This window comes from Argopecten irradians, chromosome 10, assembly GCF_041381155.1.
Source record: "Argopecten irradians isolate NY chromosome 10, Ai_NY, whole genome shotgun sequence".
NCBI lineage: Eukaryota > Metazoa > Mollusca > Bivalvia > Pectinida > Pectinidae > Argopecten > Argopecten irradians.
The window spans coordinates 41,260,546-41,288,257 of NC_091143.1; the positions used below are offsets into that span (position 1 = coordinate 41,260,546).

Here is a 27,712-nt window from a genome sequence, read left to right on the forward strand (position 1 = left end):
AATACGCGTGTAGCATAGTGCAATATTAAAAAGCAGCTATGAAAAGTCAAACATTAAAAGCGATTCCTTTCGTTTTCATAACCTAGAACAGATCTGAAATCGAATCAATTTATGAGGTGTACTTTACTCTGAATACAATACCAGAGATTTAAATACTAGTTTTAATCTCTGGCAATACTATTAAAATGGTTACTTGTATTCTTTTAAACCAGTGCGTTCAATATTCGAGTCTGTATTATTCGTTGCCCTGTTTTCGACAGAATCATACTTCTTCACTTTCATTTTGGATGAAAATTGTACCCTCCTGTAGTCGCTAGTCTTGTCTCTAAAAAAATACACTTGTACGTGTGTAATTGCTATAATTTACACAAGTCACTGATGGTCGGGGATAATGTCCGCTTAGGTGTGACTTACACGTCCATGAGGGAACGCACGTGCGCCTGATCCTTGTCTGTCCATTACATAGGTGAGTTGAAAGTAATTCACTATGTCTAAGAAAGAGTGATTTAGTTCTGTTAATAGAAGAGTATATTTGAACTTTCGTAAATGCTGATTCTAAGAAGAATCGAGGAGAATTCCAAATAGCGTGTTTGCAATTTAATTTTTGCTAGCGCTTTTGTAAGTAGTTTGAGATTTTCGACGATGCTGGAAATGTTCAGTTTCCTGTTTTATTAACAACCATGGTTATTTAAGTACAGGGTCTCTTGTTTGTGCAATGTGTTGTGGTATGTACTGTAGGTGTATAGATACATGCTAAGGTAAGCTGGGGTACATTCGTTTTGTGTTTCCATGTAGTAGTGGCATTTTTGTCTTTTATGTAGTTTTGACTTACTGAACCATACCTCCGAAGACATCATACAGGCTGGAACATAGAGATACTTTTAATTATTTTCTGGTCAAAATATAGTTATGATATACATTTCTAGATTTGTTGGAACAATTTCTTATTATTTTCGAAAATAGTTATTAACTTACAAGATGTGAGTTATTATTTAATTGAACTTACAATTTTAAAAACCCTCACGAATAGATCATGGACGTTAAATTCTGATAACGTTTTATGTAAATGTGTCAGCTACACATATCATTAGGGAATGTTGTCTACTTCAAAGGGGATCGTGCGACCTTGACACGCATTACTTCGCTTGGCACACCAACCGTGACTCGCGTAGGTTCGCATGTCATGGACAACCCTTTGTTTTAAGTGTTTATCATTCATAATTCATGCCTTTGTAAGGGAAGTGTGGAAAATAAATTATGTGACCATACTAACCTATTGGCCCAGTGTTGCTTCTCAAATGTCCGTTTGTATGATAAATTAGTTACCCAGGTGGCCATGCTCATGTGTCCACAAATATTCTGTAAAACATACAGTTGGTAGTAGACTAAAGGTTACACATTGTGCACACGGTGTGAACTACGAGTGGACACGGAGTGCACGAGGTTCAGACTACAGGTAGACACGGAGTGCACGAGGTTTAGACTACAGGTAGACACGGAGGGCACAAGATTTAGACTACAGGACTCGACGTAAACGACATGGTATACATAATTCATCTTTGTTACCATAATGTGACTTTTAGATCAGCCTTCAATCTCCTAAATGTAGATTTAGAATGTCATCAACTAATTTTCATCAAAAATTAATAGCAGACTAAACAACCTTAAGCATGCGCATGCGCAAAGCCAAACCTAATCTGCTATCTGTTAACTCTCACGAAGTGTGTTGTTAGTATATAGTCATACACGAGTTGTCTATCTTCCTCTATACCATGATTTCTGAACAAGCATTTTTTTCGCATGTCAAATACTATTGTGAGACCAATAACTTTCTTTGGATTAACAAGGTCCGTCGAGGACACATCACGTCGCGTGAGCGGTACGGTAGATATTAAGAATAGTAGTTATGTTTGTTTTGGACAAAAATAATATGTAAATGCGTGTATACGCATAAAATAATTGGAAACCTACAAAAAAGTAAAGAAAACTATGCCCGAGTGATTTTCGGAGGCAGTGGTCCACTACGACACATAGGGACAAATTCGTACCCGGCCAGAAGGTATAGTAGGCCGGGTACGTATATTCGTTCTAAGCATCCCCTAGTACATGTGCTGATATTACAAACATCAATTGCTTTCAGCAAATGTCATCAGCAGCCATCTTGGAAAAGGACACCCAAAGACGACTAACTTGTTTTTAAATTCTATTAATTTTTTTAATTAGTATCGCAAACATTTTATTTGTCAATGATACATCAATTAGGAATGAATAAAGTAAAAAAAGTATCAAATATATTGCTTAAATGAAGTTTTTGAAAAAAATGGCGGCCATCATGGAAAATGACAACTATTGTCATTCTTAATTTGACGTCAAATTGATATAAAATTTCTTAAAGTTATACTAATTTTAAAAAATTGGTGTCGTAAATGTTTTATTTTCAATTTATACATGAAATTTGAATTAATACAATGAAAAAAATCAGAAATATTGCTTACCATTGATCTATAATAAGGTTTTTAAAAAGTTTTGGCGGCCATCTCGGAAAATGGCAACTATTGACGTCAAATTGATATAAAATTTCTTTAAATCTATTAATTTAAAAAAAAAAAAATACACTCGCAAATGTTTTATTTTTCATTCATACATGAAATTGGAATTAATAAAATGAAAATATCAGAAAAATTGCTTACAATTGATCTACAATGAGGTTTTTGAAAAAAAAAATGGCGGCCATCTTGGAAAATGACACCTAATGACGTCAAATAGATATAACATTTTTTTTAAATGTTGATACTTTTTTTAATTAGTGTCGCAGATATTTCTTTTTCACTCATACTTCAATTCGGGATGTATAAAATGAAAAAATGAATAAAAATCGCTTGCCATTGATCTATAATGAGGTTTTTAAAAAAAACTTGGCGGCCATCTTGGAAAATGGCGCCCAATGACGCCAGATTGATAAAGAATTTCTTTAACTTCGATCAATTTTAAAAAATTAATGTCGCAAATGTTTTATTTTTCATTCATACATCATTTAGGAATGAATAAAGGAAAAAATCAGAAACATTGCTTATTATTGATCTAAATTGAGGTTTTGAAAAATTTTGCCGCCATCTTGGAAAATGGCCGCCAGTGACGTCATAAGGCTAATTCGCGATGGCCCAGAGGCCAAAAAGTTTCTTTTTGCCTAAATTTCATTTGTGCCAAGTTTCTTGTTTTAATCATAATGTGCACAATTTGGCCATATTTCTGCACTTATGTGCTCCACTGTTAACGATATCGTTGTCTCTATAAGTCCTTAATCCGCTAATCACGCAATGATTCCAAGAATAGAAAGACCACATACCTGTTGACCTAGGCTGTGGGTCAGTGGGGTATGGATCTCCTGATTTATTGTCAATGAATAATTAATCTCCCAACATTGGGTATTCTTAGTGCAATGTAACACTATAGGCGAACGAATAACGTTGGACAAAGGTAGAATGGGACAGGTCTGTGAGAAAAAGAATAGGTTAACGTTTTATGTCCCATAAAATAAAACATTGTATAGACATAATTATCTATATCGGTATAGTGCTGCAGTTCTATCTTATATGAGTTTACGTTTTTTATGGATACGTATTCTAATTATCATAAAATAGGTCTTATATCAATCCGGCCATTTAGGAAATTCATGGAAAACTGCAAGTTGAAACGAAGACTTGATCAAAATATCTATAGCAAATTATTTTTAAAAAATAAAGTTTGCCAGAAAGTTCCCGATTGCATGAAAGAATCGAATTTATCTTCCCTCAAATTGCGATTTGGAAACATTATTCTTCATAGAGAACAATAATGAAAATGTCATTGTTTTATCGAATAAACTCAACATTAGAATAACAACGACGAAACGTTTTATTGTTGTTAGATACGTCATATTTCACAGTACAGTAGACAATGCAATGCTTACTTTCAATACCGAAATATACAATTACATTGTTTCGTACAGTAAAAACATTGATTTTATCTTGTGTCAAATAAATACAAATGTAACATTGACATATCAATACTTATTTGCAAAGAAGATATTCAATTGCTATAAATAAATAAATAGATAAGTATATTTCGTGAAAGCCTTAAGTGGTTTTTTGACCTACATATTATGAATCCAGAATATAGTGTTTGTTCCTGTTCACGAAAATTGGACTTAAATTTGTTCACTCTTTTTTTTTTAACTTTTGGAGAGCGAAATAACGTTTCCCTAAAGATTAACGAACTGTCTGGCTTTAATAATTTGTATGCTTGGTCCAAATTACAATACCCCTCAAAATATCACCACTAGATATCTATCAGCTACTCAGTATATTCTCAATCACCTCATCTACATGTATCAAAGTTATATCCCTTCATTTCACTCCATCCAGTCGGATCCCCTCGGAGAAATTTCCGGTAATCATTAAAAAATATAACATTTCCGAAGATTGACGGAAATTACTCCGAGATGTCGCGATTGCACTCCGTCATTACAGCAATGGCGAAATGAACCGAAGGGAAGTAACTCTGATAGATTGTGATGATTTTTGAAGTAACGCCAGACTTTTTTTCTACAGATGCTTCTTATGACAGAGCATAAATGATACCCATCATTTGATTAATAACTGATGTTTTATCGTGTATACGCGTGTCGAATCAGCACAAAAACACATATAATTATAATTAATTTTGCTTTTGGTACATGCACAATCAGTAATTCATTCCATATAGGGCAAGTGCCATGGTATTTTTTTCGGGACACAATTAATTATTCTTAATAATTTTATCTTAATGAAGTTATATTAAGAAGCTCAAACTTTTGAATGATGGTTATGGTCTAAAGTAAGTAACTTTTGTAACTGAAGAAAAATACTCGTCTGTTCCTGTTTTTGATAAGAGAAAGATACCATTTGTCAGCGGCGAAGCAGATTTAACCTGCAATAGAATTGAATATCAAACATGCATTTTTGTACAACCAATAGCGTTGTTTCCACACAACAACAACTTCGCAGCCATCGACAAGACAATGATTTTGTTTTTTTTTATTTCAAACATGGATATGTAGACTTTGTGCAAGCATATTATATTTTGTTTCTGATTGACATGTAACTTCCTACATTGATAGTATGCACATGTGCCTTTGTCGAAATATTATGCTTAAATAACGAAAGACCTTCTATAAGTGCTAATGCAACAGCTTGGATATTGATATGTACATTTGTAATTGGTTGTAAAAGTACTAGAAGCAACCCAAACATTCATATATGAAAAATAGCGATACATATAGATGTCTACCAAAGCATCAGATGCGTAATCTACGTGCGTATACTTACAAGTTTATCTAAACTTTACTAAAACAAAGGTTTAACCATGCGATAGTTTACTTGTCGTTTAGATAGTTCATTTAGCAAATTGTGCAATGCATACATATTAGACGCAATGACTGAAAAACGGAGAAAAAAATCTTTATACTTTGTTCCTGATGACATTGACGGATCGCCAGTCAATCAAACCGCACCTGACTTTGCATTTTGTATTGTGTATGCCACGATGTTTGCTCCGACATTGAATAGATATACGTGCGTTTGCGGATACGAGGCGTGGCCACATACTGCCTGGCGATCGGTCACTTTTAAAACCAATTCCTGATATTTAAAAAATGAAAATAGAGAAAGAAAGGGAAAAGAAATCTTCTAAAATAGCTCATGTGTTCTCTTAAATAATTCCCGCGTTAGTTTTAAAAGGAACAAATTCCCAATAAAAAGCAGACGACTTTATAAAAACGAAAATCAATCGATCATATCGCAAAAGCAAACAGTTTATGGAGAAAAATAAATTAAATCTCATCTGTTTTCCAATTTTTCAAGAAATGAAATGCTATAATGTTATGAATGTGTGACGTCTAGCTAGTTCCATTTGATGTCATTTACGTCATCATGTTACAAAATATAACATGACTTTCTAAACATTTGTCCTACAGAGAGAGGGATTACATAAATAGATATTAGTGTATATTCTTTTGCAAATCATTGACATTTTGACAATCCTTGGGTACATGGTACTTTTCACCCAATCCAGCGTAATAAAACTATCTTGGATGACAATAGCGTTTGATTCATGACATGGTGAAAAGGCAGACATTTTACAAATGAAGAATCGTTCATATTATGTAACACGACTGAGAAGCACACAAAAATGTGAAATAGTTCTACAACATGAAATGCACTTTACAACACTATGACCTTTGAGGTCTTGACCTTTCTTTGCTAAAGGATGAATAAATACCGAGTTTGCAATCGTCATTGTTCGCAATTCGTGTCCATACGCTATATATATAGCATACCACATGTTCGGTCGTTATAGGAATGTTGAAATCATCTGGTGGTGTTAATTTAATCTATTTTCACTCCGTTAAAGTCGTATCCCTTGAAAGGTTCGTGATTGTTAGCGATGATGTCAACTCCCAGTCATTTTGATCACAGGATGTGACGTCATTTGTCACATTCTGTTGACGTAATTTAATCTTTCTCATTTCCTCAACCAAATTATGTTCCGAAAACTTCCTCCGAGATCCTCTACTCCAGGAAAGACGTTCGGAAGATGGCCTCAAATCATTTGGTAAATTTCGCACACTTTTTGATCTTAAGCTTTGGATTTTAAAACCGTTCGTTAGCCAACGAGAAATCCGTTGTTTCAATAACGGGTGCTTATTCACTAGATGCTGATGAAACCCATTAACTTTTTCTTCACATCCGTTTGACAGATGTATCCCCGATTGTCTCCCTTTGTTTTGTGATTGTGGTCGGTACTGATTTCCATCCGAATTTTTTCTGAAAATAAAACGTCGATTTAACAATTATTGCACATAAACCGGAAAACTATACAAATGAAACAAGTTGATAGAAGCTGATTTTGTAAAAAAAGTGTTTGTTGACTGTAGCAGATACACTGCAAATTATTATCTTTATAAAAATAAACGCAAATATAGGCTATTAGCGCATTTTCTCATAGAGGGATCTTCCTTTCAATTAAGAAGTTTCTATTTTTTATCGAGTAACCATAAACCTAAATCCAAGGGCACGTAAAAGAGCTTATTCTGTGTAGATTTGTATTTGATGTACTTACAAATTTCTTTATTTGAATTAATCTAAACATTAAGTATAGCATATGGTTTCATTTTATTGCGCTTCATTAAACGAACCATACACCAGATATTTAAATATTTGGACAGGGTTCGCATCTTATTAAATACATATATCAAAGAATCGTACAAAAGAAACAATACCTGGAAATTACTTACTTTAGATTTGAAACTGAATTGACATTGTTTGTTGACGTTGAGCATGAATTTCTGATTATAAAATTCGGTGGAACGAAATTGTTATTTTCCATATCAGCTTCAGCATATCCACTGGGAATTGAACGCGGAGAACGAGCAGACGACAGACGCCCGATCTCCACACTTCGCGGGCGTCGATGGTATCCTCCAATCTTGTACCGATTGTTGGCAGACAGACACACCCTATCTCGGTAACTGTCGTCTGGTACCTTGGGGAGTCGCGTAGAATGTATACGAATACTGGGTGGTCTAGACGGAATGTCATTTATGTGATTTGTACCATTGACCTCCAAAAGTTTTCCATTATGTAGATCATCGTCTCTAGAAGTGAAGTCTTCAGTCGATACATCGAGTCTCACAGATCGATCTCCAAAGTGTCCATTGGTTAAGGGGTATATGCTTGTCTCTTCATCTGAAAAAGAAAATAAAAGGACGTCACATAATTGGCAAGTCTAGTAGAGATAGGTTTGCTTAAACAGACAAAAGATTTGCAGAAGGTCCCATTGAAAAACTATATGCCCACTCCCAGAGTACCATATTTGAATAAAACCAAAATATGTGAAAAGTTCGTCATATCACAAAAATGAATGAAAATAATGTTAAACAAATTAGTCGTGACAGTCATATATGCTTATATATCGTTAACTAAATATAGAATATATATAAGAATCTTTAGTCAAGACTTCAATTATCTGAACATTGAAGTTTTACTACTATCATAATAAGTGTACGTAAAACGAACAGAATCATAACAAATAAAAAGAATAATGTTATACAAATGTATATAATGTAATAATAATGTTATAAAAATGTAAGGAATAATGTAATAAATAATGTAATGAACAATGTAATAAATCATGTAATGAAAAGTGTAATAATAATGTAATAAATAATGTAATAAATAATGTAATAAATTATATTTTCATGACCAAACAGACCTTTAAATTTGAAATGCATTATACATGACCCTATAAGTTTAAATTTCGTAATAAAGATTCGCTATCTTAATCTTTATATCTGTGTTTACAAATCGTTGTATATCGATCGTTCAAGATAAGAAAATATCCATGTAAAAAGGTACAAATGAGTCTTATTATTATTGCATCATTTTTAACGATTGTCTTTTAGTTTTTAATCAAAGTAGAATGTTTGATAATACGTTACCTGAACTAAACCCGTTTGGGAGTCGGAGAGCCTGCTCGCTAAGGTCAGTGATAGATGGGTGGTACGTCTCACGAGCTGAATGGGAACGCCTGTACAGTACTCGAGGACAAGCGTCCGACTTTTCTACATTACGGTAGTACATTGTGTTGTTGTTCAGCTAACACTTATCATGTCTGCAAGGATAAAAGAATGACATGTTAAGTCCTCAATATTATCACAGATGGAACATTCTGCAGTTTTCAGTCGATATGTATCGTTTCAGCACGGAGAAAAGTAAAACAGATCTAGATTAACCTTACAATTATATTATAACAAATTCAGAACCCATTCAATACATATTGATTGAATCGCTGATGGTACTTCACTTAAACTTGTCTTATGAGTTTTGAAGTCACACCTACTTTTTTCTTTCTAATTTAGTGATGTCTATAAGATTAGGTTTCCTGTTGATATAGCATATAGTACATGTTTTTTTCATGTGTGAATTGACCTTATTCTGGCATACACGTTTTATTCCATCTATTTCTGTATGTCCTTGCGTGACCATCCCTATTGGTTGTAATTACCTACACCAGGTGTTCCCTAGATAGATAATTCATTTCCTTATCGTCTGCATTGTTGCTAAAAGGACACAAAATACTTTCCGTTATCATGTAAACGCTAAGCGCGAGGGTTAATATGCCAAGAGCGTATTAAAAGTACGCTGAAGATTAAAATAAGTACTTCAATCAGAACTCAAAATGCATTTATCAAACCCAGTTATTGCATGTACCAAAACTCATTTGAACGAAGACTAAGAGAAATAGAGATAGGTTTTAGTAGAAGAAAAATCTTTGTCAATTCCATCTGATAAGTTAAAGTGACATTTCTCTCTCATGGAACGACCAGCCATGGCATGACTTTAAGTTGCTGATGAGGAAACGCTGAGGATGCGAAAGAAGTGATGAAAGAACTTATATAAAAATCACCTCTAATGTTAATATGTATGCATATGGTATCTATAACATGTTGCAACTTTGTTCATTTTGTAAAGCAAATTGATACAACTATACTTCACAGAAATGAAAAATGGGAAAAAAGTCAACGAGAATCCAGAAACAATGCACTTTATTGAATTATGAACATTAAAGGAATTATTATTTGTCCTTGTATGGGGTCTTTGCGACTGTTATATATTGGACCTCGTTAAGTCCTATATCACTTCTAGATCTATTTTAGGCACTGCTTACGCTCAACACTTACCGAAAGGGACAAATATTCACCCGTTGAAAGTTAAATGTCAATAACCCCATTGACTGTCAATGGGTTGCGTCTGATAGTCAGCTTCAGTAACATAGAGCCATAAAGTACTATAAATCACGTCTGGATGACAGGCTTCCATAAACAGTCAAAGTCGCTCGTAGGATATTATGCAAATTGAAAGCAAAAATAAATGGTCGACAAATCGTACCAAATGTTTTGTACTAGAAAGTTGAAACATAACACTGCATTCTATAACACCATTATGCAGACATTTATAACAATTCTGTAGTTAGTATCATCGCAAGCACTGCAAGTTACTAATACGATGTGTAACACAAGAATTTTTACAATAGACAATTTCGGTGTAATGTTGAAAATGGATCTTCGTTTAAAATTTCCCCCGGTAATTTATAACGGAGGTCCATCTTCAACGTTACACCTGCATATCTGTCACATCATATAGACATTGAAAACTTTTTAATTTGTATTTAGATTACATCAATGAAAGAATCTTTTATTTATATTTTACAGATATTAATAAAGTTTATTATACTTACAATAACAGACAACAGATATCCTGCTTTAAAAATGGACTGTTTCACCGCTAGTCGTTATATGTCGTTTGAACACAATCTACTAACACTAGACTTATCTACTATTACCATGATCACTTTAGCTGTGTACCAAAATAATACACAGGAACCGTTACCAACGTAAACCCGACACCAAGTGATTGTAATAGACATTAGTATTGTTTACATTGTTAGCAGCCTATAAACAGTTAGCAGTGTTTTCCGCCAAGGAATATTAACAATGAGTAATTCTGGAAAGTTAAAAATATATTTTATCATTATCACACAAGAAATATTGATCAGCTGATACAGACGCCGTACAACAACGGATGTGTTTGTTTTCTGTGGCAGAACAGTATAATTTATACATTATCGAGTAGTTACAACGCGATTTATTGTAGGTCAATTTCCCTGTCGTCCTTGCCGTAAGAAGAATGAAATAAGGACAAACGTTTCTACTTGTACTTGTTGGGTTTTTTTCTAGTTAGAATTTCATGAAAATGTAAAGGTTCAACGATATAATATCATTATTCAAGGCCGGATTCATTAATTTAATAACTAATATTCAGTACAGCTGACAATTTAAGTTGAAAAGAGTGTTTTTTGGAGGGGGGGAGAGGGTTTTTTGGAGGGGGGAGAGGGTGTTTTATTATTATTTTTCTTTTTTTTTTTTTAAATTTCAAATGCATGCATTTTAAGTTGTATTGTCAGCTTAAATTAATACTAAATGAAAGTTTCGGCATCATTCGTTAAATATATAAATACTTTAAAAAGTTTAATATAGTAAGGCGATTTGTTGCACAGAGAGGTGTAACGATATACTTAGTGGGTGTAGGTAATTATCATGATGGTAATTAGACACATCCCTCGAATATCGACATATCGACATTAATGTACTCGTATATAACAATACGTCACTTTTTATTATATTGTATTTCAATAGTAGCACACAAAACAAAACTAATAGCACAATTACTTTAAGTAGGATCATGACCTATTTCATCACATAACGCATTATGCGAATAGCGCCGGAAGCTGTAGAATAGTCTATATATATTTTCTGTCATTAACAAAATGAAATACTTATGAATAATTTTTTTCTTTGCAACAAAAATAATTGTATCCTATTTCCGTTGCAAGTATCCAATACGTCAATTATTAAAATGGTTTCTTTTGACATTAACCAGGACATAGCATGACAAAGCTGTCGTAAATCATTATTTGGTGGTGTTTAGTGATGAAAGAAAAAAAAAACCACTATCAATTCGGGAAACACGTGATGTAAAATGTGATGTAAAGAAATAAAAGCATCAACGCTTTTAGCAAATACAATCAATATTTAAACGACACGGATTTTTTTTCGTGATCAAAATACGTTCTTACTTTGATAGATATACATGTATAGTGTTCATAAACAAAAAATGTATTTATCCTTAAGGAAATGTAACAATTTGGATATTGATTTTCTAGATTTTGACTGTCGTTACATCATTTAAACTTCTGAAGTGACTGTCATATTAACACTTTTTTTCTCAATTGGTAACTCATAATTGCATCATAAATATAAAGCGTACATCATTCAGTCCTAGCCAAATATACTTTTAGATCTTATCGGTATGATCATAGTAACACACGAATCGAATTCACACCAGCGATAATTCAAACGTCCATAAAATACGGGTCTGTTATGAAATGAGGTAGTGAACAATTGCTATAAATCTAGCAGCGGAAGGCGTGTACGTTGTGTCGATTTTTGCTTTATCTGGAGTGGACTTTAAACCTAATTAATCTTTTGTGTAAACACGTTGTAATGTTATCCGGTAAATGATTGGAAACGTCACTGGTCCTGTAACTGCGTAGCAAACAGGAATATTGACAAGGCATTTTAACATGTTCTGAAATCAACGAGTGGTATAATTTTATAAACAACATCTTCTGTCATATAAAGCTAGAAATATTTCGTTATCAGTAAGGTATTTAATGAATACACAAAATGTCTTACATATAAAAACAATAAAACACCATGATGTAAAACAAATTCCCTTTCTTTTTTTCTAAAATAAATGTTTATTTATAACAAGCATAACAACAAAATACACATCTGTCTTCTCACAGGAGGAGACTTATTCGTTGTTCGCACTTTCAATCACACACATACCTTCCGTTCATAAATGGTATTATGTAACCTTAAATGTAAGGGAGATAATAAACTAACCGGAAGTTGATAGTTTCAAGTGGGCGTCTTCATCCACATGTGGCCGATAGTACACGTGGAAATATTAGCAGATTATCTCTTAAAGTTTCAATTTTTCCAGAATTGGATATATTTTCTAGATTCCTTGATAAATAAATTCCACAGAGAAAAGAGGAATAGGCAAATATAGTTCGCCATGCAGGCGCTTCAGATAAGTGAACGTCTTACCCGTTTCCATTGCCTAACGTATTAGGGAAAGTAAAAATCATTGATTTAAAAATGCATCCACTATCTGATCTTATTATCTGTAAGTTATGTGTAAAATACTATATTAATCTCTCTACGTTTATTTGTAATCATAAGTGTACGAACAATATATATTTCTGTATTTAACGAACATTTATATTTTTCCTTAGTTGTAACGTTATACACAAGGTATTTACCAATTTCTTGCACAGCACACTGGAGGGTTAGCAAATATGTATCTTTTAAAAAAAGAATTGCGCTGGAAAATATTTACTGGATCATGAATCATGAATATAGTATTGACTTGGATACTATCAACTATACAGAGTAGTTTAATTAGCATGTAACAACAATTACATTAACTACATTTGATAACAACTACATATAACCCACTATTCTATACATTTAAATATCTTTTTACGTCCTTTAGAGAATCGCTAGCACTTGAAGCAATTACTTTCTTCGTGTTCACTCATGCGTGACGATGATTATCAAAATAACTGTACGTGCGTGTTGCTTAAAATGACAGGTATCCGTGAAAACATTGGCTTTTATGTTTAAAAAATGTTATCTTAACACCATTAGCTGAAATTGAATGACTTTGCAATGAAAGTAAATCTATATCAATCACATTTGATAAGAAATCAAAACATATAATCTTAAATTTAGGTTATTAGGTCATTGTATAGGGGTCAGTAGCTAAGAACTTTCAGCACTTTACACAATGTTGTACATGATTTTTATCATTTAGGAATTATCTAAAATACACTTGAAATCACATCATGTTCAGTGATGCGTAAAGTTGTGAATCGAAAATCCACAATCAGAAAACTTCTATGTAATTGTATCATTGGGGACTGATATGAATTTCGGATATCAGTATATTTCTCATGAAATAGGAACCGCTTAATCATTAATCAAGAAATGTGTCACTGAGCGTAAAACAAAAAAGCTTTGATATGGACAATGATAATTTCTTGTATTGTTGCTTTCAGAATTGTTTATGATTACAATATTCAACATATAACACAATAGGACTACTAATATGCGATCTACATGGAGCTCGTAAATTTCAACTAAATGAGTGTAATTTAGAAAATATGCTTCAATTAGCTAAATATACAACTTTCGATTTTAATATAAATAAGAAAACAAATGATAATCTTTTATAACACAACTGTTTCTGAATAATATGAATTGTTATAAAATTTGTATGTAGAGAAAATAATAAAGATATCGTGGATTCTCTATTACATCGACTTATGTTAGACTTTATACTTGAATCTGTTACCCATAATAATAAACTGCAAAGCTGAGCTAAATGAGATATTTTCACATCTTTCTCACAAACTGACATTATTCTTTAACATTTTGCGCTTCACATTCGTCATAAGAGGAAGTATATCGCTCCCTTCCCCGAAGCGTGCCGTACTATAATATAAAAGAATGGTAGATAGTAATCATGTTATGTGCTTAGATTACAGCGAGTGTGACAATACCGCTATCACAACGGGACACAAAAGAAATGTATTGCAATAATACCGTTTTATAGAGGTTTTCTTAAATTGACCTTGGTTTTGTATTGAATATAAAACCAAAACTAAAATCAAAATCATTTTATGACGCTTGCAAACATTAACTCATTTTAGCTGATTATCCATAATTAATTATCTTCTCGTTCATGTATAAACTTGTAGAATATAATTATTTTCATTTGCAATCAATTTTCAATCTTATGGTCATACTTTGTACAGCTTGTCTATTTCAGGTGCAAAGTACATGTCCACACTCAACAATCTGATATTTTTAAACCACTTATATCCTTTAAGCACATATCTGAAATACAAATATTTATATTTAGAATAGAGTGATTTATATCTTACCTAAATAGGACGCATAAAATTACCATAACCCAATCAACGCAAGGTCGCTTATGACATTGACATATGTATTGGAGGTCTTAATAACGATATCGTTGTAAAAGTTAAGGACATATTACGTGTGCAGAGGTACATATACATATCAAAGGAAATGTTGGTATCATGTAAAAATTACATAACAAGATCGAAATATTTATTAATAAACCATTTTCAATGAACTGTGTTCATGATTAACTAGGTGTCAAATTTTACAAGGTGAAAGCAATTTTAACGGGAAAAAAATTACTCTTGTTTTGGAGAACGTTACATTTACCCTATACATTTGTCATTTAAATGGAGCAATGGGGTATATACTTTATATACTACAGTGTATATCATAATAACGCCTCAATGATTTATGGATAGTTCACAATGTTATTATTACAGCACGAAAAATTAACAAAACCACAAGTTTCCATAGCCTATATCATGTCGGCATTTCACTATTGTCGTACGGCGTATCATCACATAGTGTTCATTTATCTACATGTCCAGTATGCATGCTGTTCACTATTGCTTCAAGTTCAGTGTATTGAAATGAAATCGAATATTTAGATGCATTCTTGTTACAGATCCATACAATTTTAAGTTATGTTATCATTACTCATAATTATTGTTCTGTTATGAAAACTATTTTCTATTGCGTCTATATCTCAATCGTTTATCCTTTTGCATTATACATGTACAAATGTATATATATTCTAATGACACATCATCTTTGTATTTTATCTATCGACATTGTCCTACATTTGTATTATTCCTGTACATTTGGGTATGATATCATATCAGTAAGTCTCGTGTCACGATATCGTGGCACAGGTAGAATAGTAACCTGGAATAGACAATAGGCCTGTATGTTTTGCATAGAGTAACTAAATTCCCCTTTATCAAAATAAATGATATATCTTTAAACCATTTTAACGTAATGTCAAAATTGTACAAGATATAATACAATATAGATAATTTATAATTAAGTAATTACAATTGTCACTTACGCAGAAACCATACTGAAAATTGTACATTCCGTTGGAAAAATTAACACAACCTAGACCAAAATGGAAGTAGAAACTTGAAAGTCGTAGAAAAAACACGGAAACTTAAACAATGTCACCGTAAATACTTCTATGTAAACACTAGGCCTACTAGTATTAGATTCCGTAAATATCTGTTAATGTGCACTGCGTAATACTCATATGGTTGAGATTAGACGTCAAAATGTTTGTTAGTGATATTCTAATGAATACTGTTTAACAATTCTCAAAACTCAGTCCAGTAGCAAACTATTAAATATCCGATGTATATTTTAATTCTTGACACGGAACACTTAAAGTGAGTGACTTTTGTAATATACATGTGTTATTTATAGCCTAAAGTTATTCCGACCTTAAATGAAAACCTGCCATTACTTTGCTTGGCACTGAAATCGTATTAAGGAATACCATCCCATTAATATACCAGGTAACACACTATACTGTATCAAGTGCTTCATCGAGGTCATACCTTGAGGACAAACGATTTATAACATTTTATTTATTTATGATCTATACTCAAACTTCGATCTGTCACACTTTCACACTTCCTTCTATTCATCTTTCACATAATCGATATTTGTATATTGGGCCAAGCATTCTTTGTTGGGCGAGAGGTGTAAAATCAACCCTCGAGTTATAATAAGTGGGCATGGCACTTCAGACCCAGATATTGGACTTTGTATTTGTGTATCGCCTATCCTGGACTTCGTTTAATAGGAAATATTTACATTTGATGTGTGCCAGGCTGTTTTAGTTAAACACTTTCGAACTCTAATCCGCCTTCTTTGCCTAAAGATAAACATTTCGAACAATTTTCCCTGTATAGATATAGTTTGACGGTTTTCAAACTAACCCGTTACATTTGTTTAGATAAGACTTGTCTGGATTTTTTTTTTATAAAACCAGATCTTCATCATCGAGTATTGTTAGTTTCTTAAATTATTTATTTAAATGTATACGCTTAGCAATACATTATATAATACAGTATATGTAGAATAAGCGGGCGTATCTGTCAAAACTAGAAACAAAGTACTTTTTTACAATAAAATTCATATTAAATGAGCTATATTGCAAAGTTACACAATAAAGCAAAGTAGGAAAATATCCAATATTGAACATTAATGTGTATTGAGTATATCAGTTTTGGGTGCTTATCTATTTGCAAGATTTGTTTGTTTCCAAATCAAGTTTTGAATATATTTTATGTCATACCAGTATGAGGTTTTGAACTTTGTACACCGTCTTTAACCCCACCTCGCAAGACAAACACACCAGCACACATATCACACTCTGACATATAGAACTAAAGTACTTCATTTTGTTTCCTTAGCAAACAACAGTCAGCTAAAACTTTTTACGGTTTGTATTTCTATAGTTTGTATCAATAAACTCAACTCAAACATCTTACCATATTCAAAATAATCTATTTTGTAGATATATATTGTAAACCTGCTTGTTTTCGTGTCAGCTTAATATCGCGCTTTCGATATGAGTCACACATTCGCGTCGATTTAATTTCATGAGCGCTGGTTTATTAATTTGAAAATGACATTTTCATTTGCGTTCGAATTTGCGGTATTTTATTTTCACAATTTCACTTTAATCGCAAAAGTCGTGAAATTAAATCCACACAAAATTCAGATGGCATACAGAACTATTTTATCATTAATTATTATACTTCATTTTATTTCATTTCTTCCACGGATGCAATCAATTTCTTTAACAAGATTTTCAGCTAGATGTATATGTAATACTAAAAATGTGTCATACTGTAAACCAAACTAGCTACACAAACTCGCGATTTCCATTTCAAAATAATTTCAAATTAATAAATTCGCAAAGAGTATCATCCGTTGATTTCAATATTAATTAATATTTATTACTTGATATTAATTAGCAAAGATAAAATTTTACGATTTTATTTGATCGCGAAATTCACAACAGGAAAAAATGGTGATCTGAAGGGCTTTTTTTCATTTTCCTGTCATGCCTACAGTCACAAACTTATCCGCTATCTTCAGCTATATGCGAATAATCTGTAACGTGGATATGGGTGGTCGTTTTCTCTCCCGTGAAACAACATAAGCAGATTACCACCAAACATGATGTATATTTTGTTGACAGCGAATAAACATTTTACCTGCATATTTAAGTCGACCGGGGACAATGTACTGACCCCAGATATTGGGTGATCAACGGGTACAATAAACACATACATCTTAAGATATTGCCCTGCCCACTCTTTCTTAGGACCCAATAAAACTAGTGTTAAGCTGCGCCACGTACCAATGTCTGTGTAGAATAAGCTTGGGATATCACCACGAGTTTATAGACTACGTGCACAATAACACCCCTGTATGTCTGTAATCCTCTGTCTCATTATTTATCCTTTCATTGCCAATTTTCTTCAGTGGTTTAAAATGCTAAATCATACTTTATTATTTTCAAAGTGATTATGTGAATATCTTAAATATTTGTTTACAATAGTCGCAAATTATTGCAGATATTAGTATGATTTAAATATTTAGGTTTAATTTTGCAATTATATCAGATGTAAACTATAATGCAAAATCCCCGAACTTTTTCCCAGATAGAAACTTTAGATAGTACATAGTACTAAAATCACTTTAAGAGTAACTATCGTTTAACTCACACAGTATACAAACACTACACCGATCTATCCATGACTTGCTCCCTTTAAGTTGTAGTTTAATATATCGCTCCCTTTCATGTTGCTATAAGATGGCGATTTGATAGCAACCTTTAGACTCTCCCTTATGATGGTAAATGCACAAAACAAGATAAACATTTCTCACTAACTGTCCAATGTGTTTCACAAAATGTACAAACTTTGATTGCAAAAAATAGATATCCAGAGTGTCTTGGCCTTGCAGTTGTTTATCAAAACATAGACCACATATATAGAAACAGTGGTATTCCCTAACAGGATTTAGTTTCATCAACATTTTATAAATTTAAGGAACGTTAAAAGTTGTAAAGATATCAATTGTTAAAGTAACTTTAAACTTCATACATTCCTTTGGGAAGCAAAGAAATGATTTTGAATCTGGACTCTGCTATCTGTATCAATATATGACATCTCATCTGCAGCCTTATGCAGATGGAATTCGTTTCGCCCGCTGTCACTAATACATGGACAATGTACATGTACAGTACCTGTGCATGATTTTGAAAGTAAATTGTCATGTTAGTTAGTTTTTCTAGTTTAGTTTTTTGAGGGCCGCGGTGGCCGAGTGGTTAAGATGTGCCGACATACTCCGGCTGTTAATAGGACGTTTACTAATAAAAACTGGTGTCAGTAGTATAACGTAGTTAAGGCCATTTTGCGAGTTTCTGGTAATATCGTGAATTTGATGACAACTTCGCTAGGTTAGCTCATGTGAATAACGAGGGAGATGATCCATGTATTGCAATGCCTGCTGTCTAATGGCTTTACCAGTAGCCAATGCAATTATTTCAATTTGTAATCAAATGTGACTAAAATTGTAAAAATGCTATCTTTGATGTTAATACATACCTATAAATACAGGGATCATGTGCAAGGAATATGCATTTTAATTGTTACAAGTGAATTCAAGAGCAATGTAAAGTCAACATGAAAAACTAACTATAGTTTGATTAGTTTAACGTCCTATTAACAGCCAGGGTCATTTAAGGACGTACCAGGTTTGTTGGTGGAGGAAAGCCCGAGTACCCGGAGAAAAACACCGACCAGCGGTCAGTACCCGGCAACTGCCCCACATGGGATTCGAACCCGCATCCCAGAGGTGGAGGGCTTGTGGTAATATGTCGAGACATCTTAACCATTCGACCACCGCGGCCCCCTTCTACTGACAACAGACAGTAACTACTATACAGCTCAAACAGAGTAAAAATATAAAAATCTCATCTGACTCTTTACTTCAATTAAGTTTTTAAGGGCACTTTTCATTTCTGTTTTTACTTTGTGAATGCGGCTCATTTATTATGCATTAAATTGTATTATTTTGTAACTATCGGGGTGGATTTCAAACTTGATGATATATAACTGCTATTCTGAATGCTCATTAAGTGTAAATAATGTTATTTACTGATTAACATAAATTACTTGTTGACATGTTACATAATCCTCTTTTTACAATGGAGATTATTTCTGCCGCGCGTAAACAGGTCCATGTGTCATGCGATATTCAAATTAACGTTTTTACTTCTTTGTGCAATATGGGCATACCAATTGCAAGCATCGCATGCATGCAATGCATTTTCAAAAATCAATACGAATGCGCCTAAAAACTAATAGTTTATCCTTATCGTTAATGTTCACGGAAAGAAACGGCCCTGCTCTTTAACATCTCGCTTTTAGTATTCTCCTAGTTTGCCATCATATGACTAAACGAAGTAGTTTAATATAAACTGAAATTTCTTTTTTTTTCAAATACTTGTATGCATATTCACAGACATACCATTTTTTCTTTCTTTGTTCTATGCAAATCTTAGAATGGAACAGTTTCGGCTGTTAACGTGAAATGAAATTGCAAGACGCCAAAGCATTCTACTATTGTCTCAGAAAACAGAGTTTAGGTGCAGTCACTTTGAATATATAGGAATGGAAAAGTTCATCATGTATGATATGAGAATATGGCAGGACGTTAAAAGTGAAGTCGTTGTGAAAATAAGGGGAAAAAACGTTCAAGAGCATAATTGCCCCTGCAAACAAGACTTTGTATATATATACTATATTCAGTACCAAAGAAGATAACATGCATTATCTATTTATTTTTGTAATACACCCAATAGGTGGATTCACGTAGGTGATAAACATGTAACTAGCGCCACAGTGCCATCCTTATACCTGTGTATATTGTCAGGTGATTCATCCACTTCAGTGTGTTTATTCTACTTTCAATAATTGACGTATTATGTGTTACCTAGATAAACCAAGTCCATCTGCATTGCCACCAAGTAAATTGTAATTGATTATATTTGCGTCATCTGTAGAGAACAATTAATCATTTTCCTTAGAGTCCTCTGTAAATAAAGCCATTGTGCAGTTCGAGTGGCGCGTTGTTGCTACGTTATTGAAGGCTGTTGATATTGAGTTAATTTATGGGGTATCAGAAAGAACTCAAGACAAATAGTTCGAATACGTTGCACAGATGTTCTTTTGAAGTGAAATATTCACGTGGTTGCGTTTCACGATTTTACGTGTTTGGTTTTAGTGTTGGAGAAAAGCCGGGTCATTTGGAGGGAAAAATCATCATTATTTTGCGCAGTCTCTTATAAACTGCTCAACATGGGACACAGAACTGGAGAGCAAGAGTTAGAGTGAGAAAGGTAGCGGCCAGACCGTGCTTCAAACCCGGGACCTCCGAACACTAGCCGATTGCTCTACCGCCGAGCCACCTGGTCACAAATGATAGACCCAGTCTAATTCCGCTACAAAAGTATCGACACGTTTGCAACTCAATAAAACAATAATGCAAATGTGATCATGAAGAAAATACAATGAAATGAGTTTACAACCACACCCAACTCGAAAATGTTACTCAATTTACTGATTAATACATTTATTTGAATCCTCATTTTGATCGACGCTACGAGCATGATCGTGGATTTGATTTTTTACTTATAAACAAAAAATGTGTTTATCTGTTTAATAAAAACATGCTTTAAAAACTCATGTTTTAAAAGATATCGCTATATTATCATATTTATGATTTATATTAGCAACCATTAAAGTTCAAATAACTTGGAATAAAGTGCTTAGCAAACAAAAACAGTCGGACCGGTAACTAACCTTCTAGCAATTAAAATTAAGATTGAGAACACAGCATGAATACACAAATCTACCCCAGGTGTTAAAAACCACTTAATTGTCCACTTGATGTGTATGTCGCTTTAATGACGGGTTCGGAACTTTAAACCAATTGCTTTATAAAAGTGTTTAAATGATTTAGAAAAACAAAATAGCTCGGAGCATAAAGCCAATAAAACAAGTGACCTTACGGTGGAAAAAATATCCGTAATACGATAGTTATTTATAAGCATTCCTGTGAAATGGGTTTTAATTTCAGGAAATAATATGGTTGATCATTTACAGATTGTCTTAATAGATAATGAAATATTGACCAGTTTTTAATTGATCTTGCTGGAAATATGTAAAACACAAGCCTGTAGCAACAAAACTGTTTTATTGCCTGGGTTCTCAATATTTCATTTTATTTTCGCGTAAATACAAATCATCGCGTAATTTCCCGAGGGAGTTCGAAAGAAAATTAAAATGTTACGCGAATATTTCTATAAATCATACACGAAAGCAATGATGCTCAATTAATATGTGAAATTAATTAAGTAAACCATTGTTATTCACGTTTTAGTATATCACGCAATATTATAAGAAACCTGGACAGTTTCTATAGAAACAGGGACATTATTTGCATAAACATGAGTATAAACCCCAAAAAGACTTATATAAGCTTAAGATATTTGTCTGCATACACTGTATTCTACTCGAAGAATTCAACATGCAGTATTATGAAATATTGATTGTACAGCAACATAAAATTAAAAGATTAATTAATCAACCCAGTCTTTTAAAAATTTACTGAGTGCTCTATACTCAACATTCACTAGGACTCAGTCTACTCGTATAGTCTACTCAAGAAGCTATCCTTTACTCAAATCTAACTATTTTAAATTTCAAATCATTGCGGTGATTGACTCTTTAACACATGTTATCTGCAATTACATAACGACTCAATTTAGCCCGTAATGTCTTGATAAATATAAAATATCGAGAACACATCCATATCAAGTATAGAAATGAACAATAAACGATAACTTAAAAGAGGATGTTTCTATGAAAAACATGCAGTAGATGCTATATATTGCCATCTCATATCATATATACGAATTCCAAGGCTTATAAAACTCATATATGTACATCAAAACAGAAACAATATTAAACAGTTCACTACTAATAACGAAGAGTCTTTCAGTGTTAGTTGCGTCTCCATGGCAACCAAGGAGCGTGTACAATATACTAAATACACAAACTAATTATATTGTCACGTGTGATCTTTTGTACACAAACAAAAGTTTTGTTTAATCACAGACCTGTGTTGATGCAGTGTTTTAAAAATGAAAAGATAAAAAGTTCATGTGGGTAAGATATTTTGTTGAACACGACATGGTAAACCAATATACGTCTGTTTGTTCAACGTCCTATGTATATATACAGTTCATTCTCTCGTTGGCGTTTCAAACATGTTACACATGCGCCCAGTCGGTAGTAACGACAAATTAACAAGTAATGAATTCAATGGCGGGTTCTAAAGTAAGAAAGAAAATCGTTGATTTATAAATACAGCACCTCTCGTTTCAACCCTGTTTATTGACATTCAGTCTAGGTATATTATCGGCCCCAACCGTGATTATCGATTTAAGTCTATATTATTTGGATCTGCGTTCGTTATCAGTTTCGTATTAATCGTATTACATACTTCTTAGGCGTTCATTTTGCTACATTGCTTGTGCATATACTGCACTAAATTAATTTTTTTCAATGTTTTTCCTTTCTTCTAAACATTTTTTTCGTGAGAGTTTAATTTTCGTGGATTTAGTTTTTGTACCAAAATCAGCGAATTTACGTTCCCACGAAAATAGATCTTTTTAATAAACATATGAAAATGCCATGTAAGTTTATGTGTTCATATTATGATGAGTACCTCACAGCAAAAATACGTGTTATAGACCAGGTAACAATGTAGACTGCTGGTTACAACAAGCCGATCGTTTTTTTAAGAAACATTTTATTAATCTAAATTCATACAAAAACATCTACTGATAACAGATTGGAATAACTACACACCTATGATATTATCCATGCTATATTTCATTCATATGTTTATATGGGGATTGTCACATTCTTTCATTATTTCTCTTTTAAAAGGCTTTGATATATAGGTTTATACCTGCGAGAAATCAATTATTGTGTTTGTCTATGCTAATTACTTTCTATGACCTTAAAGCTTTTGAAATCCATTCAATAACTTCAGCTAATGTTACAAAGCCACCGTTTGCGCATTTAATAACCTTCATATTGTAACTTTCTTAAAAGCAAAGAAAAAATAAGCATTTCACCGGAATCGTGTGTGACAAGTAAACAAGTAAAGATTAAAGATAACCGAAAGCAATCTTATATGTGTTCTGAAAGGACTTGCATTGAACGTGTGTTAAGGTCATTGCAACTCTGGCACAGGTTCAGAAAATGTCGCTTAAGACGCACGTTGTAAATAGTTAAGTGTACATATATTGTACAAATACAGATATATCTGATTTTATGACGATTATAGAAGTCGTGTGTCCATTCTTTCAGAGAACAATATAGAAACAGATATCAGAGCAACATGCAGTGTTGCTTTACAGTGAGGTACCTAAAGTTAATTAGTAATAGAAGGCCATAATGTTATCGTAATAAAAGTAAATGTCTCTTAGTGTAAAGATTGGAGCAAGTGTTAGGCAGTTGCCATGCACGATCCGAAGGTCGGTGTCTTTTCTTTGAGTACTCTTACTTTTCACAGTAACTAGAACCTAACAAGTGCTAAAATAACAAAGCTTTTGATAAGACAAAATCAATATATAAGTCAATCGTTTGATTGATATAATAAACACTTAATTATTTCGTAAAATGTTGAAATAATGAGTTAAGCCGAATCATAATAAAACAAATGTTATTATAATTGTAGTTAAAGATGTTCTATCTAAAAATCAGATATTTTAATTGTAAAATTGTCGAAAGTCTACACAGGCAATATTTCCTCACTTACTTTACGTGGAGGCTTTTTCACGAAAGATTCACGTGGATATTCCCTTTAAGTAAAATTCACAAATGAACAAAATTAATGTCAACTTCACGGGAAGTTTATGTGAAATTGACATGGAAAAATCATATGAAATTCGCGTGAATCTAACGTGAAATTCATGTGAAAATTTCACGTGAAATTCACTCTTTTGTCCCGTTTCACGTGAAGAAATATTGCTTGTGTATCAATGCGATGTACATGTACCGACATCTATTCTGTTGCAGTACGTGAACTAATTATGAAAATGAAATACTATCTACACTTTAGATCTAATTATGAAATGTACAGTAGAAACACGACTTTTTGCATTCAGGTCGACACTAACATACTTTCAAACTTTAGCTATCATTTCTAAAGACTTTTTCTAGTGCCATATATATATCCAAACCAATTTTGAATTACCAACCATGGCATTTAACGACGGGAATCATAAACAAACTGCCACATTAAATAACGCATTAAGGTTGTGACGTTTAGAACACTGCAGTAAAAAGTTTTTAATTTAAACATTTACCATTAAAGATAAATAAACCAATTAGACTGAAAATTCATTAAGTATCAATCAAATTAAAATACTTTGTTTACATGGTTTCGTTTACAACTTATGTACGTATTGGTTAGCCAACGAATTAGGGTAGCGAAGACGAAATGTGCAGCTGATTTTTATAAGATTTTTAAAGTGTCAGGTTCCTAATTCATTAATTGAATTTCAATCTTAAATACATGTCATAGTTTTACTAGATTTTAGTGACAGTATGACAGTAAATATGACAACGAATAAACTTTCACCAGTGTTAGATTTATAGTTTTACTGGATTTTACTGACAGTATGACAGTAAATATGACCACGAATAAACTTTTACCAGTATTAAATTCATGTGTTCAATATACAAATAATAAATCAAAAAAAGAATCATGTATATTTACCTGTGTTGCACAACGATGTTGAGTCGAATAACGGTCCGTATAGTAGCGGTTGGGTTTATCCCTTCATTCTGCCTGTCATTCGCAATCAAATTATCTTAGGCCTTTATTGTAAATACACTCGTGTGTCTAAATAAAGCCTTTTATACTCTGATTTTATGTAGCCATTCCGTCTGTCAAGCTACACTTAAACCTCGCGAATATTTCCCCTTTTATTCAGCCTGACAAGTAATCACTTAAACTTTGTTAAAGTGTTTACCGAAGTTTCTATCGCCGGTGTCACACCAAAGCCTCAGAGGCGTTTCTGTCTGTATGGGACTCGTCCGATCAAATGTTCAATTGGTAAATATTATGTCATCAGAACAACACGTTTGCTGAATAACTTTTCACAATCTGATTAAAACGATCGTCGTAATTTTTGGAGACTTCTCACTGTGTATCAAAATATACACAAACAAACTTAAGCGGTGTACCTTCCATATAAAATCGTCCCAAAGTATCAACTGATTAAATGTTCGAATTTTCACTTTCTGTAGGTATATGATTCATCTAACGATTTATCATGTGAAGTTCAATGGAAACTGCTTCAAATATCTAGTACGGCGACAATAAATGCTGTCTCCCGTACACAGATATGCAGTCGAAGTTCACTCCATTCGCATACCAGTCCGTTTAACTCTCGAAAGGCATTATATTGATCTGAATGATTTCTTAATAGACTTAGCCTTAAAGCGGGTAGGCACCGCTTACTGCTGTGTATTGCATATACGGGCAGTTCGTATACCAGGTACTTTGTAGGTATGGAATGGAAGGTGTGCTACCTACCTATTGATCAGGTTCTGATATACCGAACACTACTGATCCAGATATACACAAGCAGAATTGCGATCCACAGGCTCTACCTACCCGATTCTATAAGATATATTCCCTTCCCCATGCATTATGTATGGGGTAGCTTTTAGGTTTAATGCCCTATATCATTGCAAGTTCACCTCGGGTATATATGGATAAACCTTTCAGGTTGATTACATTCCATGTTTATTAGAATAGAAACAAAATTACCATTTTGTTAGTTCAACAAATTATACACCTTACTGCTACGTAATGACAGTGAAATTATTACAGTTGGTAAATCGTCGCGAGTATTTAATCAGATTTAGGCGCTGTTTGATGTATGTTTTGATAGTTTTTGATTTAAGTGTTAATGCACAGAGCTTTCATTGAAGTATTTAATTATTTGACAATGCGATCTGTTTGATATTTACATGCATGTTGCTTTGCGCTAATTAGCGTTAACTTAAACTGGCCCTACTTATTTGCGATGCGATTTGCGTTGCGATTTAATTTTCGTTCTTGTACAATATAAATGTAGGAAACAACCAACTAAATGGAAAAAAAACGACCTTCGAAGTGAGCCTTGTTAATAGAAAATTGGGCACAGGATAGAATATTGTCCCGGCCACTGATTGGCTGGTTAATTATTAGAATTTTTACAAAAGTAAAAATGTTTTATGTCAGGTTATTATTCCTAGATAACAATTATATCAATTTGGAAATCCAGATTGAAATTAAGGTTCAAAATATCAATTTTGATAATGAATAGGTAAAAACATCAGAATTTCAGAAGATTTTAGTGCAAAATTCACCTTATTTCAAAATGGCTACTCTGGTTGGATTTTGAACAGAAGGACCGCCGCTTTTTTCCTATCCAGAATTATATGAGAACCTAGACTTTAATTATAGAACACAGTAGCTAACAAATATCCAGTTGTTTTAAAAATACATTACAAAACTGTAACAAACTTTAACATGGTGGTCTATGTAAAAGCACTTAATTGGTTGTCCTCTGTAAGATGATTCAATTATCACAGCTCTTATATTTTACAACGTCTTTGTCTTTTTCCAAACAGGTGATTATCAATTTTATTCGATATTTTGTAATAAGTAACGAGTTCAGTGTTGAAACGCTTCTTGTGCTTTAATATCTACAAAAATATACGTTTTGTAGAGAATAAACTATGTACATGTGTAGATTTAAAGTATGTAGGGTATTTGAAAGATCTGCTGTAATCAATAATCGCCAAGTTTATTTGTTTTATGATCAAATGTGATCGAGAAAAATAATTAATACGTACATAAAAAAAATCTTTAAACCATCTCTTAGTAGGACATATTTCATAAGATAATCTTTATGTAATATAACAC

At 32.9% G+C, this 27,712-nt stretch overlaps 1 protein-coding gene across 1 annotated transcript; it reads right to left on the reverse strand.

The window, feature by feature from the left end:
• Nucleotides 1-3,876: 3,876 nt before the first annotated feature.
• LOC138333925 (uncharacterized) lies at nt 3,877-26,289 on the reverse strand. The gene is made up of 4 exons (XM_069282589.1): nt 25,511-26,289; nt 8,516-8,688; nt 7,313-7,763; nt 3,877-6,842 (listed from the first exon to the last, which is right to left on the reverse strand). The coding sequence occupies exons 2-4, from the start codon at nt 8,655-8,657 to the stop codon at nt 6,416-6,418; spliced, it is 1,020 nt and encodes a 339-aa protein (XP_069138690.1). The 5' UTR covers nt 8,658-8,688; nt 25,511-26,289; the 3' UTR covers nt 3,877-6,415.
• Between the last annotated feature and the right edge of the window lie 1,423 nt (nt 26,290-27,712).